The 15,147-nt window shown below is 37.8% G+C and overlaps 1 protein-coding gene across 2 annotated transcripts; it reads right to left on the minus strand.

Annotated features, from left to right (window-relative positions):
* Nucleotides 1-3,394: 3,394 nt before the first annotated feature.
* LOC115922782 (neuronal acetylcholine receptor subunit alpha-2-like) lies at nucleotides 3,395-14,817 on the minus strand. Of its 2 annotated transcripts, none has more exons than XM_030982432.1 (8): nucleotides 14,716-14,817; nucleotides 12,137-12,220; nucleotides 10,921-11,039; nucleotides 10,174-10,218; nucleotides 8,765-8,874; nucleotides 7,935-8,067; nucleotides 5,675-6,163; nucleotides 3,395-4,597 (listed from the first exon to the last, which is right to left on the minus strand). In XM_030982432.1, the coding sequence occupies exons 2-8, from the start codon at nucleotides 12,201-12,203 to the stop codon at nucleotides 4,496-4,498; spliced, it is 1,065 nt and encodes a 354-aa protein (XP_030838292.1). In that variant the 5' UTR covers nucleotides 12,204-12,220; nucleotides 14,716-14,817; the 3' UTR covers nucleotides 3,395-4,495. The 2 variants fall into 2 exon arrangements, with proteins under 2 accessions (XP_030838292.1, XP_030838291.1); XM_030982431.1 differs by having other exon boundaries at nucleotides 3,395-4,603; nucleotides 14,716-14,811.
* Nucleotides 14,818-15,147: the final 330 nt, after the last annotated feature.

Genomic DNA, 15,147 nt, shown 5'->3' on the forward strand with positions numbered 1-15,147 from the left:
TGCATAAATTACCATAAATATGCAAATGAGTGAATTTTCAAAAAATTGAAATTATCATATTATTCTATACACTTCACTTGCCATGAGTGCAAATTTTCGCAGCGATCGGCCGCTTCGCGGCCGAGATCTTAAGGGGAGGCCATAATCCCCCCCCGGCCCTACTAAGACCTCAAATAGCCCGGCCTTTTTAGGGTTAAGGTAAAATGGGCCCTTTTGCTGTGTAAAAAAAAGCACTTCTTACGAAGTTATAGGGGCTCTTTTTTTACGTAAGAAAGGGCACTTTTGAGGTACTTGAAAAAGCCTCTGCCTATGAGGCTGGCTTTTTATATTCATTTTTTCATTCATTCAAATGGTTTATTTCAAATAAAACTTTCATCACGGCGTTTAGCCGAATTACACAGGTTTACAAACAAAATTGAAAACACATAATGTAATATAAAACATTGCCATGACATGACATGATATATTGAATCTGAAAAACAAATCAGTATAGATACGAGAAATATAGCTTATTGCAACATATGTCCTTGTCATCATGACACATGGGAAACGCTTGAGCTACTTAAATTCGGTTGTCTTCGCCGACACCGTGGTCCCATCTGGATGTCAATACGATGGCTACACGATGGCTACACGATGGCATTGCGAGGGTTTCACGTAGTCGTGTTGCCTTCCGAAGACAATCGGGCAGCTCCTTGTTTCCTCATTGTCTTCGTGAGGTGATAATGCCCGATGGCACCGATGATTACACGAAGTAATTACAAGATTACACGATTTGACAAGATGCTCTCACGATGGCCTTACGAAGGGCAAAATGGACACACGAATACAACACGAAAGTGAACCATCGCAAGGTCTTCGGGCAATTTTTTGGCACGCCAAAGATTTTGCCACCGCTCACGAAGTTGCTGCCGGAGCCTGAAAAATCCACCATATGAGTTAACGCTCTTCTAGCTCCAAACACATATACTCTTACGTTATGGTCAAATACCTGGTAAATCATGAAGGGGGGCGTACCCTACATGTTTTTGTTTTTAATACTTTAAAAAAAAAAATCCATTTAAATACTTATTAATTTTGTTTTAAGACCACTAATAAAGTGAAATCAAATTGCTCCAAAGGATGCAATGTAAGCTGTTGCCCATGAAGTGGGAATGCATTTCTCTTACCTGTGAGAATATTATATATTTTTTAGTATATAATAAAGTTAATATCTTCTCAGAACTTAATCAATTGGCCCATCTAATGATGTTAGAGATTGATTAATACGTTTCGGAGAAGACAACTATAAGTTTTATCTATCAAGAATAAATTATATGGTGACAATCATTTCATGAAAAGAAAAGGAAAATCTGTAAACTTATTACGGGCAACATATTATCGGAAAAAGAGGAGGTCGAAACAGTTGTTTTGCTTTTCAATTGATTTCATGAAATACACCATAAGTGAATCAAGTGAATCCAATGCCTTTGGATATAAGAAGACAAATGCTTTCAAGTAAATATCGACAAAACATCGAAAGATGGGCGAATCATCCGTTGTTGAAAAACATTGAACCATGTTCTAACCCAATGCCAACTTGGCATTTTGAATACTTGAAGGGGAAAAACGTAAACAAACCTTTTGGATATAGAATACAAAGCAAGCTGGGAAAACGTATAGAAACGATAACCCCCTCCCCATTTCCACCATGGTTATTCTACCCTCCGGCAGTGTCAACGGAATTAAGTACTCGAATAAAGAAAACAGATCATCCTACACAGCAAAAACAAAGCAGCCTGGAAATCATACATACTAAATGGGCGACTCAATTACATATACACATGCACCGATGGATCAAAAGTACCTGAAAGAGGGACCGCTGCAGCTGCTTCTTACGTCCCTTACTATTCTGTACATCGGAGCAAAATTTTACCTCTTCGTACAGGGCTAAATTGGCTGCTATCATTCTTGCTCTCAGATGGGTAGATGAATTAGATATTTACGTGGGGGTTGTTATTTTTAGTGATTCACTGAGTGCACTTATTGCATTACAACAACAGAAGGACGAATCTTTTATTCTGGAAATTCTCACAGTGACTACTCACTTAAAAAGTAAAGGAGTTGATATATATGTAAAGTGGATACCTGGACATTGTGTAATAAAAGGGAACGAGATGGCGGATTTCCAAGCAAAGGCCGCATTAGTAAAGAAAATAGAAGTCAATAATAATCTAAATATGTCAGAAATGAAAAGCTTAATTATTACAAGTTCCAAACTCCTTTGGCAAGAAAGGTGGAAAAAACCAACTCGTATTTGAAAACATTTAAAAAAGATGTTAATAAACAATATATATGTTCATTAGAGAGACAACATTCAACAATTATTCATCGACTCCGCTTTGGAGTCCTTAGACTTAACCAGGATATCCTCAGATTGAGAATTCATGCTACTGGTTTCTGTAATAGATGCCCCAGTGAAATAGAGACTGTAAAACACTTTTTAGTACATTGCCCTAACTATATTATAGAAAGGGCTATGTTTTTAACAGAAATTAACGAATCCCAACCGGAAAAAATTATGGAATACTTAAAAAAGAGTGAGTCCAGTATACAAAAAGCTATTGTACGGTTCTTTCTCAGAACGAAACGGTTCCCTATCAGGAAGTAATACCTCCCTTCGCGCAGAAATCATGAAGTAAGTAAATTAAATCTCGGGTTTTGAATTTTGTCCTTGAAATTGGAGGTAATTGGAATTCGTTAGACCGTTATGATTTCATTCTTTATCTATTCAACTTCATTTTCATCGCCGTTGTTCCGGATCAGCTCTCATTTAACATAAGAAAAAGAGGATCATGGGAGACCAACAGGCACCGATTGGGGAAGTTTTATATTAGAGGGAGCAAGTAGCTACAAGTAGGACAGTGTGCCTTTAAAGGGATAGTGGAGTTTTGTTGCAGAGGGCGCTACACAAAATAATTTTTTGTGAGATAATGAAAAGCTGAGTGTCTAGTTTGAAAGAACATACAATTTAAATGACAAAATTGTCTTTGTTGATCAAAATCGGTTCACAGACGGCTGAAATATCCATAAATATAACGATTTCTAATACTTGTGGTGCCCCACAAAACATTCGATAATTTGAACCAGCCGATGTTGGCTATTTGTTGGCTTTTTCGTGTTGGTTATAATAAGCACAACCAGCCGGCCCGTGTATTTTTTATTATTAATTAATTAATTGATTAACGGTCACGGTATTTTTCTGAAAGTGGAGCTGAATTGGTATATTTTTGTATTGGCTAAATTTTACACATTTTGGGGTCTAAAATTACGTTCATAGAAATGTTAGGTCCTTAAAGAGCACTAGAAATGTGTTAAATCAGAATAAGAGCAACAACCACGCACTTTGAAGGCATTTGGAGTCTGAAACAAGAACTCAACTGTCCCTTTAATGTGGTTAAACACAACTCTCTGTTGCATCACAGTCACACGTTGTTATATAGTCTGAAAACAAACAATATAAGAAATGTAATTCTTTAAAAGTATTTTTATTTGAATTAAAATCCTTACTACAATAACGCCAGAATATGGATGACACTGTGTTCTTAGAAAGTAGGTAGGCCTATAGATAAAAATATTTCTTTAAAATACATAATAACAAAATTAATATTGTGCAGTGGCTATAGTACACGTTCAATTTTAAACTGTAAAACATTAACCTACATTAAAAAATAAAAAATAAAAACATTGATCAACAAGGCTTCCCGAAACAATTGAAGTGCTCGAGGATATGACCATTTTGAAAGCTATAAAGATATACAGAACACAATTTAATTTAATCCACTATCAGGAAAAACTTGTCTAGGAGTTGAAACACAATTTCGGAAACCAATAAATGTTAAAAACCGACTTTTGTATCATTACATAATAATTATCGTCGCCCCCTGAGGTCTCTCTGTGCTTACAAAGGACTTTGAAGCCTTATTATCCCCGCATGAATAGCCAGTATGCTGTGGACGTAACAATAAATTTGAGTCCAGGGCCCCATTTCACAAAACTTGTCATCAGTGACAAATGACAGCTTCAAAGTTATAAGCTAGTGAACTTCTAGCTTGTAATTCGTTATCAGCAGATTTGTCACTGATTTTTGCCACTTGTCATCGAAAAAAAGGCTTTGTGAAACGGGTCCCAGGCAGGTCGTGTGATTACGCTGTGGAAGGAATTTGAGAAGGCTCGTCATGTCTTACAATAAGAATTAACGAAGACTGTGAAGTCGTGGAATGATCCAAATGAAAACTTGAAGAAAAAAAGATAATAAAAGACCAAATTTCCTGTTAATGAAATGACACTGCATGCAATGATCACACATAATTTTGCAGGCCTCTAACTTCTATGAAGTATACCTGTCTTATATAATTAAGCACATTAAAGTCCAATATTCCAAATCTGGAGTTGTTTAAACCTCATTTATTTTTCATAAAAATACAATGATTTTATCCGGTTCACGATGATGTCGTTAGGAAAATAGAGCGCCGGTTAAGATAGTGAGGACAACGAAGAGAATGAGAGCGACTGCGACGTCGAGGAGGAAGAAGACACGGGGCGCACTGAAGCTGGACTGGGCCTGTGAAAGAGAAAGAGAGAGAGAAAGAGAGAGAGAGAGAGGGGGAATATGAAAGCGACAGAGAGAGAGAGAGAAGAAATAAGGAAAAGGTGAACTTTATTTTACTATTAAGTTGATAAAAGCTGTGATCTAATTTTTAATACGATCAGAGTTTGTAAATTCAATCATAAGCACACTAGTTATGATTTATTTCCAGACATCCTTTAAAAGGCAAGAGCCTAATTGGTGCTGCCAACGAAACAGGTAATAACAACATAAAGTATTCTGTTAGTAGGCCCCTATTAAAAATTACTTCTTGAACTCTCTATGTTGTGGCGTAATGAGCGAAAACTTTTTGGGGCCAATCTTTGCGAGGGAGCGTAGCGTAGGGGGATGGTGTGGGAGGGGGTGTCTTTTTTATTTTTCGACCTGAAAATGTGCAATCTGGAAAGGAATTTTCTAGTAGTGTTACGTACCACTATGGCCCTTTAGACAAGTGACTATAAAAAAAACGTAATGCATTCCTGGCTATTTGGGAATGTGTCAGTTTGCAACAGAAATGGAGAAACGCGCATTTTGTTGAAAATCATGTGTTATCACGAACATTTATAAATCACTTGTATGGAATTGAAAATAATTCATGGTTTAATTTTATGGGGGCAAGCGCCCGAAGCCCCCCCCCCCCCACCAGTACGCCAGTGCCACCAGTAGTGCACCTACAGAGTTTAATTCTATATATTGGAGCAACACAAACACATTATTAGTAGAAGTAGAAGAAGTTGTAGTACTAGTAATAGTAGTGGTAGTGCATTGTAGTAGTAATAGTAGTATATATAGTGATAAAACACGATACCATCTACAATCTGATTTTCGACCTAAGGCAATTTTAATAGTCAATATGTCACCTACTGAATTGTGCGAACACGAAAATCACGTGTTACGTAATCCGAACTTGATTTCTATATGGGACAAACTAAAGAGTTTTAAAACTGCCCTTGACTTAATTTTTGGGAAACAATTGCGATCATGATATAACAAGATATTTCCACCACCTCCCATTTCGTTCAAGGGAGGCACAACGGAATTACTAACCTTCGTCGTCCCTTGCTGCTCTGCGGGGTAGAACCGGTAGATGATGGCGTTGATGACGACGACGATGCTGTTAATCAACATCCCAGCCAGAAGGAACCTCCCCAGCCTGGTCACAGAGTACGCCGGCACCTCGGCGCTGAGAGCCGCATTGAGGACGATGAGCGACACAAATACCAGGCCTGCGAAGATGATACGTTCTCCTCCCTTCGACGGCTGCATGAGGAAGACGGCGAGAATCAACCAGACGCTGACAACGGCGGGACCGATGCGACCGTGGCTCTCCCGGCGGCTGATCGTGATGTAGAACGTGACATCTTCGTACACCTCCTCGCAGCAGGCGTAAACGATCGCGTGTTTCTGCACCGATGTTTCTACGATGTGCCACATCGGGTTATCCGAGAAATGACTCAGACCCACACCGGTTGACCTCGTGTCAAAGACTATCCGCGAGTTGTCGTTGGTCCAAGAACCAAAAGTGAGGCTGCAGTTCTATACAGATAATAAATTTTGAGGTAAAGAAATGTTTTTAAAGTGTTGTATTTTGATAAAGGATGACTATGTGTCGTGTCCTATATAAGTAGGTAAGATATCAATTAACTAACCCGAAGATAAGTACCGTTATAGAATAAAATAATATTTTAAACAATTTAGAAACCCACAAGCCCGGATAAATAGGCCTATACTCAAAATCAAATTTTCCCAGGTACAACTACTGCCTATGGAGTAATTATTTGGTGAAATTATAGTCCTAGAAATTTTCCCAGGGGTAATTGTCCTAACATGCATACGGTTAAGTATTCGGGGATACTAGTCTTGTCCTATCAGACTGTCCTCGATGTTAAGTTATCCGGTGTAATTGTTTAGCGGCTTTCCTGAATATTATGTTATGGTCCGTGGTTATGATAAAAAAATCCTTTGCAATTAATACATGGAGCGCGTTCAAAATGAGGCAGAAACGAAAATGCTGACATATTTCAATATTTTAGCCCTATACATTTGCTATAACCGCTATCACAATACTCTGTAAAGAGGGACTCAATGGAATTAGATCACACAGGCAAGACTGACACGGGACCGACAACCAGGGGCGGCGATTTCTTTTCATGACCGAGGGGGGGGGGGGGGGGGGGGGGACGAAATGCGAGGGACGATGGAGCAGTGGCGTAATGAGCATGAAGCTCAGGGGTTTTAGGCATTAAATTACGATCAGATGAACATCCAGGGGCCGCCTTAGGGCCCTTGGTGAGGTCCAGGGGGCAGAGTCCCCGGAAGCTCTGGGAAATATCATGCCATATCAGCAACATTTGTAAATCACTGGTATCGAATAGAAATAAACAACGTTTAAATTTCATTGGGGAGGGGGGAACTGGCCCCAAAGCCCCCCCCCCCCCGCAAATGCGAGGGAACAATAGTGAATAAGAGGTGTGAAGGTGACGGAAGAAACTACCCCCTCACAGGTTTTTTGTTACATTAAAAAAATACAGACTTAGCAAAACTATAGTATAAAAACAAGCAATATACTTTTTTCACACTTTACTTTTCTTGGTATTTACTTATACATTTTAAAGGATATTATGGGAGGGAGTGTAGCTCCTGAGTGAGAAGATTTTTGCATTTTTATTTGTCTAAACACTGCACTCTTGGGCCCTCCAGAGCCTAAAAGTGTGTTGCAGTCTTTAGTCCGATTTGCTATACATTTTTTTTGTTGCACTTATCAAATTTTTAGGGGGGACGATCCCACCCCTAAAAATTTTTTTAGGGGGGGGACGTGTCCCCCCGTCCCCCCCCCCCCCCCCTCCCCGGGATCGCCGCCCCTGCCGACAACACACAGAACATTTTAACCAAAAATTATCCCCAAAATGGCCAAGAATTATTGGTCTGTTTGGAGTCTGTCTAGAAATGATTTGGCGATGTGTCTGCCTGGGTTATACATGACGTCGTTGGAATTTTTTCCCCCTAATTTTTTCTTCAAAGAAAATCTTTATTCAATTGCTCTCAAAGCATAAAGCAGTGTAAACACATGTACAAAATGATGGATGTATACAATTTTGACGAAGAAAGTTACGACAAAGAACAAGATTCTCCATCAATCAAGAAATGAAATAAACCAATCTTGTTGCGGATAGGTTTTTTGTAAAACTTCATAATAATATTTCAATTTCTTTATAAAAAATGGAAATGATAAAGATCCCTTCAAACATCTATGTGAAACTAGACAATAATTATTTTATAACATAGTATCGGAATCTTGCCGTCTTACGTGAGAATCGTAGGGGAAGTCACTGAGATCGAGTCCGCACGAAGCGTCGACGAACATCGGTACGACCAAGTAGATGGTCCCGTCAGGGTAGATGATGGCCTCGGAATGATCAATGCTGGGCTCATTGGAAGCACTAGAGGATAAAGACAGATGGTTATATTTAAAAAAAAAAAAAAAAAAAAAAATATGATTGGGGAAGGGGGGGGGGGGGGGTCAGGATCACAAACGAACTTGAATGCATGTGCAGAAGGGGGCAGAAGGTTTAGAGAGGTAATTGCTGCAGATGTTGGACACACCCCTTAATTTACTTAAAGGCCCACTGCACTACTTGTAGCTACTTGCGCCCTCTATATAACAAACAATGCCTAATCGGTGACCATTGGTCCCCATGATCCTCTTTTTCTTATGTTAACTGAGAGCTGAGTTGATGAGATAACCACCTGTCCAGTGACCTTGCAGGGCGGTCTAATCCCTCCTGTAAACTACGGCAGATAAGCTTTAAGACCGTGTTTATTCACTGGAACAGTAAAGACAGTATTTATTTAAAAAGTGCTTTTTCCTGAAAATCGTCTGATAAATCTCATGGTTACTGCCTTTTTGGAAATTTTCTTTCCATTGGCAGATGCTTTAAACAAACTAGGAACAAACTCGTCTCGATTATGACATCATTTTCATTCGACATAAATTATGATTCTCATATACCAGAACTGAAGATTAGCTTTAATTACGGTGTCGATCTCGTATATACCATGTATACAGATTATCATTGGGGGGGGGGGGAATTCATAATGTCGAGGGGGTTCGAACCTAGGACCTGTTTGTCTACCTACCTGTTCCAGATACTGATGTCAGGAACCCAGACTACTGAGGAGGAGACGTGGAATCTGCGAATATTACCAAAATCTGCTGGGTTCCAAGTCAAACGTTCATCTTTATACACCTGATTATAGAACAGATGATATTCCATTAACCCTGTATAGCCCGGGCTATTTTGAAACTGCATAACTCGGGGGGGGGGGGGTTGGCTTCTAAGCCCCCCCCCCTATGATCTCGGCTATTTATGGACCGATTTTGTCCAAACTTGGCGTGTTTGTATTTTATCATGTACTTATCAAGAATGCTTAGTAAAATTTATGATATCTATCGTTAATTTTAATTTATGTCTAATTAATGATGCAAATATGCAAATTTTTCCAACGAATTCTCATTTTGTCCAGTTTCCCCCCTATTTATGGAGAAAATGCAATTACATTTGGCATGTTTGTAGCTTGACATATAATTTAAAAGATAGGGTAGTCAAATTAATGACATGTATTGAAATTCCATACTTATAATTGTGATTAATTATGAAAATATGTTAATCTTTTTTCTTGAAATTCTAATTCTTATGTATTTCTCTGTTTTTAAATCTTTTGTTTTTCATTATTTTGTTATCTAGAATAGTTCATGATGGCCAAAAGGGATGTTATCTGAAGAAAAACAGAAAATAACACTCTTCTAACAACAATTCTTGTAAAACCCATCCATTGTACACACAAGATCATTGGAAACCATTTTTGGAGCCGTTTTTGTGTGACATTGGTCACGAATATGTGCTACATTTCCGATACCATACCCCCTATTTTTGCAAATAGGGTCTTAAAATGTGCGGGAGATGTCAAAGAAAAAACTCATAAAATTTCAGCGCCAGATTTTATTGCGTTAAAAAATTATCACAAAAATGTAGGGGGGACTTCTAAAGCCCCCCCCCCTATATAAGGTTAAAGGGGGATCCATCCTCAGGCTGGTGTTAAGTTGGTTTTAATGAAGCAGAAAATGGGAGAAACAGACCAGGAAAAGTTTGAGCAAATTCAGATTAACAATAAGAAATCAATCAAACACGAATTGGGAACTCTGTGACGTATCTTGCGAGGTCTCCTCTCATTTGTCCTGTATATACTAGACAAAATCAGAGATGTCTGTTTTTGCCTAAAGAAAATTTCCAATCATAGATGTACCCTTACTTTTATTGTTGCAAATATGTTTTATACAACCCCTGTATGAAACAAAATATTCCTTCATCAATAATAAGAAAATTAAAATTAAACAAAAAATCTGTACAGAGAGAATTGGAGAGGAACACGCAGGATACGCTACGGCGTTGCCAATTTGTGTTTGATTAATCGCAACTTCAAAAGATCATTACTTTGTCTATACTTGCCAGTAGGCCTACCCTTTGCCTAAGTTAATGATAACTTACCAATGTTCGCCAAACGTTCATGTGCATAGTCCCTTGAAATAAATCCTGAAAGATATGAAATTCAAAATCAATCAAAGACGTCTTACAATGTCGAATGATTCACTAAATATGAATAAAATAAATCAAAATAAAGGTACGAGTAAATGTGTATCCAAAGAATATTGAATATTGAAGGAAATATGTAAGCTAGTAAATGAGCTACCCTTGTTTGGTTTCCTAAGAGATATTGAAGAATCCTTTTTTTTAAAGAATTAAAGTAGCCCTTTCGTATTGTTCATTCCGTTAAAGCTTATCTGTACTAGTTTATAGGACGGATCAGACCACACTGCAAGGTCACTGGACAGGTGGTTATCTCATCAACTCAGCTCTCAATTAACATAAGAAAAAGAGGATCATGGGGGACCAATGGTCACCGATTAGGCAATGTTTTCTATAAAGAGGGAGCAAGACTTAGTAGCTACAAGTAGGACAGTGTGGCTTTAAAGTAAGTTTCTATATTATTGTATGCTCTATCTTGTATATTTTATGATATAAATGAACATATACTTTTGAAATAAAATCAATCAATCAATCAATCAATCATTCAATCATCCACCAATCATTTATCAATCAATCAATCCACCAACCATTCAATTATCAGTGATATATATCGATTAATCAATCAATCAATTAATTAATAATCAATCAATCAATCAATCAAACAGCCAATCAACCAATTATTCAAATACCATCATCATTAGAACTGACCAGTTTTTGTAAGAGCTCGAGATCTATTGATATATTCACGTTGTGTGACTCATCAGGGTGGGGTAGAAAACTCTTGGTGTAGTTCGAAAACAAGGTTTCGTACAGATCACCTCGAAAGTCTGTTCAGTGAAAAGCAAAAAGATATGTCGGTCTGGTCAGAGGGTGTACAGTTAATATTTTGGAATATGTGTGTTTACTAGTAACTTTTACAAATGCAAAAAAAAATGAAGAAAAAACAAAAAAGAAGAAAAACATGGCACAAAATCATCCCACTTTCTTTTAAAGAATCTGTCTTGCTACTTTCAAAAGATACTTTCTAATATATTGGTTCCTTATTAATAAAATGTGAATAACGTATCTAAACGAGTCTATAAATGTTTAAATTTTGTAATTGCATTGGTATTTTTTGGTTTAGCGCTCCCAAATAATCGATATTTATTACATTATAAATAACATAGCAGTCATAACATTCTTTTAATGACTGCATTTGTTCTGTCACAAAGAGAAAATGTGCACAAAATAGACCACTGCGATTCACATAGGTTAAGTGAAATAAAATGTAAAAGGTTTGGGCAGACTAGCTTAGACTTTCAATGCGGCATTGCCAAACATGTGAAAAATAAGCAAATATTACAATGCTACGATTATTATGCTCGGTATAACATTCTCCTCGGTCAATTTGAATTAAACATATGACATGTCGTAAAAGATCATAAAATCAAGAATTGGATGAAAGGACATTAAATATTGATATTGTTCAGTGGGGTAGCCACTGGAGACACCGAGGCACGATCTAGTCGAAGGAGAAAGATGAAGAACCAAAAAACAAACAAAAAACAACAACAGAAAAACAAGAACAACAACGGCACTCTCTATAAGCATTTCATACATCTAATATTTTAGTGCCCCCATGCTTCGATCCAGTGCCCCTCCTCCTTAAAAGCTGACCCAATGCCTGGGGCGGATCTAGCTTTTTGCCAAGGGGGGTGTTTGACCCAGTGGCGGATCCAGGATTTTCCAAAAATCGCGACGTTTTATTGTTTTACTTTTCCCCTTCTTTTCTTCTTCTTTTTTCTTCTCTCCCCCCCCCCCTTTTTTCACTTGGCCGCCCAAGGGTGGGGGGGGGGGGGTGCTTAAACCGCCGAAACACTCCCCCCCCCCTAGATCCGCCCCTGAATGCTACACTATTGCTTTTGTTGATGCTAGATAGATATACCTTTATGGGCAGTTGCCTCTCCAGTGATGCCAAGGAGCAGAGCAGTTACGATGGTACAGATCTTCATGGTTTCGGTTGTGATCACTAGTGACAAAGCAAGAAAGAAATTTTCTTTGTAAAACCCCCGGTGAACGCCTACTGTGTACCCCTATCTCCACCCCTCTGTATTTAATGTGATGTAGGGGCACAGTTTAGTGATGACACGTAATAACAAAAATAAGAATAACATGATGATTATAATGGTAATAATCACAACAATAAAAATATAATAAAAAAAATTAAATTAAAAAAAATAAAAATAAAATAAAAATATAATGATTATAATGGTAATAATAACAACAACAAACCCTATAATACTACTACTAATAATTATAATAATAATAATAATAATAATAATAATAATAATAATAATAATGATTGTTACTCAGGCCCAGGCCCAGGCGCATACACAAAACATACACATAAAAAAAAACTCAAGTGGGGGGGGGGGGGGGGGGGTTTAACCCCCAACCCCCCCCCCCCTTGAGTTTTTTTATGTATATGTTTTGTGAAAACCCTCCCCCCCCCCTTTTGAGTTTTTTTTAATTTTTTTTTATGCCAATATGCCAATGGCTGATCTAAAAAAGGTGACCTTACGTACCCCCCCCCCCCCCCCCCCCCCCCCCAACGGAACAAAATGCTCATCCCGTGCAGGGCTCCAGTTTCCAGTGGGATGTGTTTATCGGTTTTTCAAATTTCGAGACTAAAAAAAAAAAAAAAGTGTCATCTTACCCCCCCCCCCCCCCCCCCCCCCCCCCCCCCCCCCCCCAACTGAGCGACCACTGCTCAGGCCTCTAAAAAGGGTGTGGAGCTTTTATTGGACACCAGTCCGTGCAAATAATACAAATACAATTTTAATTTGTAATTGCAAATACGTATCGGTTTCGATCTCCTGCAATTAATATCATTATTTTCTTTTTATCTCTGTCTGCCTGCATGTCTGTCTTTTTGTTTGTTTGTTCGTTTCTGTATGTCTGTCTTTCTCCCTCTTTAATTCTTTCTAACTATCTCCCCCCCCTCCCTCCCCCTCCGTCTCTCTCTCTCTCTCTCTCTCTCTCTTTAAATGGGAGGGGGGGGGGGGTATAGGCTTGACATTTTACATGGGAACGACCTAAATGATTGCTCTGGGAATCAAGTAAACATGTCAGAGTACTTTTGACAACAAAAACCTAAGCTCCCTCTCTTTCAGCCATTAAAATGAAATTGTATAGAAAATGAACTTCAACATCACGTGACATTTGATGATTGTTAAGAAAATATTCGCGGGATCTGAATTCTTTCATTTTGCTTTGCACATCTGTGACGTTCCCAATGGGCCGAGCATTGTGGTAATCACAATACAGGTTGTTTGTTAGAAGGATAGAGCATTGGAGAGAAAATGGGCGAGTCCAAGTTATTTTATTCACAGCTAGGTTACCGACTAATTTATACTCTACAACATCATAAGTCACATGATTGTTAGAGCTTAATTTGATGCGTCTAAATATAAAGTGAAATGACACATTTGATGTAAGTTTACATGACTGTGAAGAAATACACATTACGCGATAATGATGACAAAATACTTTTGTCTTTGGAGTTGCCAAAATTAATGTAAGTCGATGGTGTGCCCTGTTGTTAAATGAGCCCGAATTTGCATCATTAAATAGGTTTTTGTAAATAAATTATAAACATTTATGGATAGAACCATAATATAGGTCTATCAATATTGATTTAGTTGATGCCGTATACGAAATGAAAATTTTGTGTAGCCGTATATATAGCCTATAGTATATAATTATATAGCCTATTTAAAGACATATCGAATATGACTGTCATGTATAGGAATTTCTAGAATATACATGTACTTATTCATTGCGTGATGGCCGTGTGCCGTTGGCGCCTATAGGTGTGCCCTGAACAATTGTGTTGCATTAATTGTTATTGCCCAGGTGATAGAAGATATTCACTTGAAGGTCGTGAATTGTGTGAGCATCATAAAAGAACTGTTGGACTGTTATCGTTGGATTCGTTACCATTAATGTTTCTCTGTAATTTGTTTTGGCGTCATCACTAATACATTCGTGTGGTAATTGATTCTGGGCTTCTTTCTCAGCAGGCTGACAACTTAACAGTATTAGGATGATGATAAATTTACATTTTTAGCCTCTGGCTAAATATTATTGCTTACACACAAAACCCTATATGTTCATTTATTTCTTTATATTTGTACAGGGCCCCTTCTAATTTGCTTTCTTAGGGGTCCTAATGTATATTTTGTATGTATTCATTATGTAATAATTATATTTTGAGTGGAAAATTGAAATTAAATTGAAATGTATACATACATGCATGTGGATATATACATATATAAAATAATATTCATATGCATAATAAATGCAAACGCACAGACACACACATAATGTATTGAGTATCTTCTAACTGAATGAAAAACAATTTTAAAATGAACTCCAAAAGCATGAGTAGCGTTATACCATAATTAGATTATTATGGGTATGAATAACCCATATAACTTAATAATAGGATGATGACAAACGTACCTTATCGGATCCTAACAGCGGCAACACCAACAAAATAGCTCAGGTATATCGCATGAAGTGGCATGAAATGATTTTGGTTCCCAGCACAGTAATCTTGTCTGGAACGATCTGACTTTCTATTGTTGTTTCGCCTTTTATACCTTTTCAAACTACGGAAGCGTTAAAGTGCCATTCTACTTGACGACATGACGAGATATTTCATCTTGTCAAGTCGACTTAATATCCATATCATGTCGACATGTAAAGATATTTAACCTACCATGTCGACTTATCAACTTTTATTAGTCGTCATGGCGACATAAGTTATCTTACCAAGTCGACTTCTAAAAAAATACATGTCGTCATGGCGACATATATTATCTTACCAAGTCGACTACCCAAAAAGTAATGTCGACATGGCGAAATAAATTATCTTGCCAAGTCGACTTCACA

The sequence above is a fragment of the Strongylocentrotus purpuratus genome, unplaced genomic scaffold (assembly GCF_000002235.5).
Source record: "Strongylocentrotus purpuratus isolate Spur 01 unplaced genomic scaffold, Spur_5.0 spur5_scaffold_12, whole genome shotgun sequence".
In the NCBI taxonomy this organism is placed as follows: domain Eukaryota; kingdom Metazoa; phylum Echinodermata; class Echinoidea; order Camarodonta; family Strongylocentrotidae; genus Strongylocentrotus; species Strongylocentrotus purpuratus.

Coding starts and splice junctions, on each gene's coding strand:
- LOC115922782 (XM_030982431.1), bottom strand. CDS start 12,203: ATGAAGATCTGTACCATCGTAACTGCTCTGCTCCTTGGCATCACTGGA. Junction 10,219..10,920: donor TCGAGCTCTTACAAAAACTG/GTCAGTTCTAAT, acceptor CATATCTTTCAG/GATTTATTTCAAGGGACTAT. Junction 8,875..10,173: donor TGAACGTTTGGCGAACATTG/GTAAGTTATCAT, acceptor TTCTATAATCAG/GTGTATAAAGATGAACGTTT.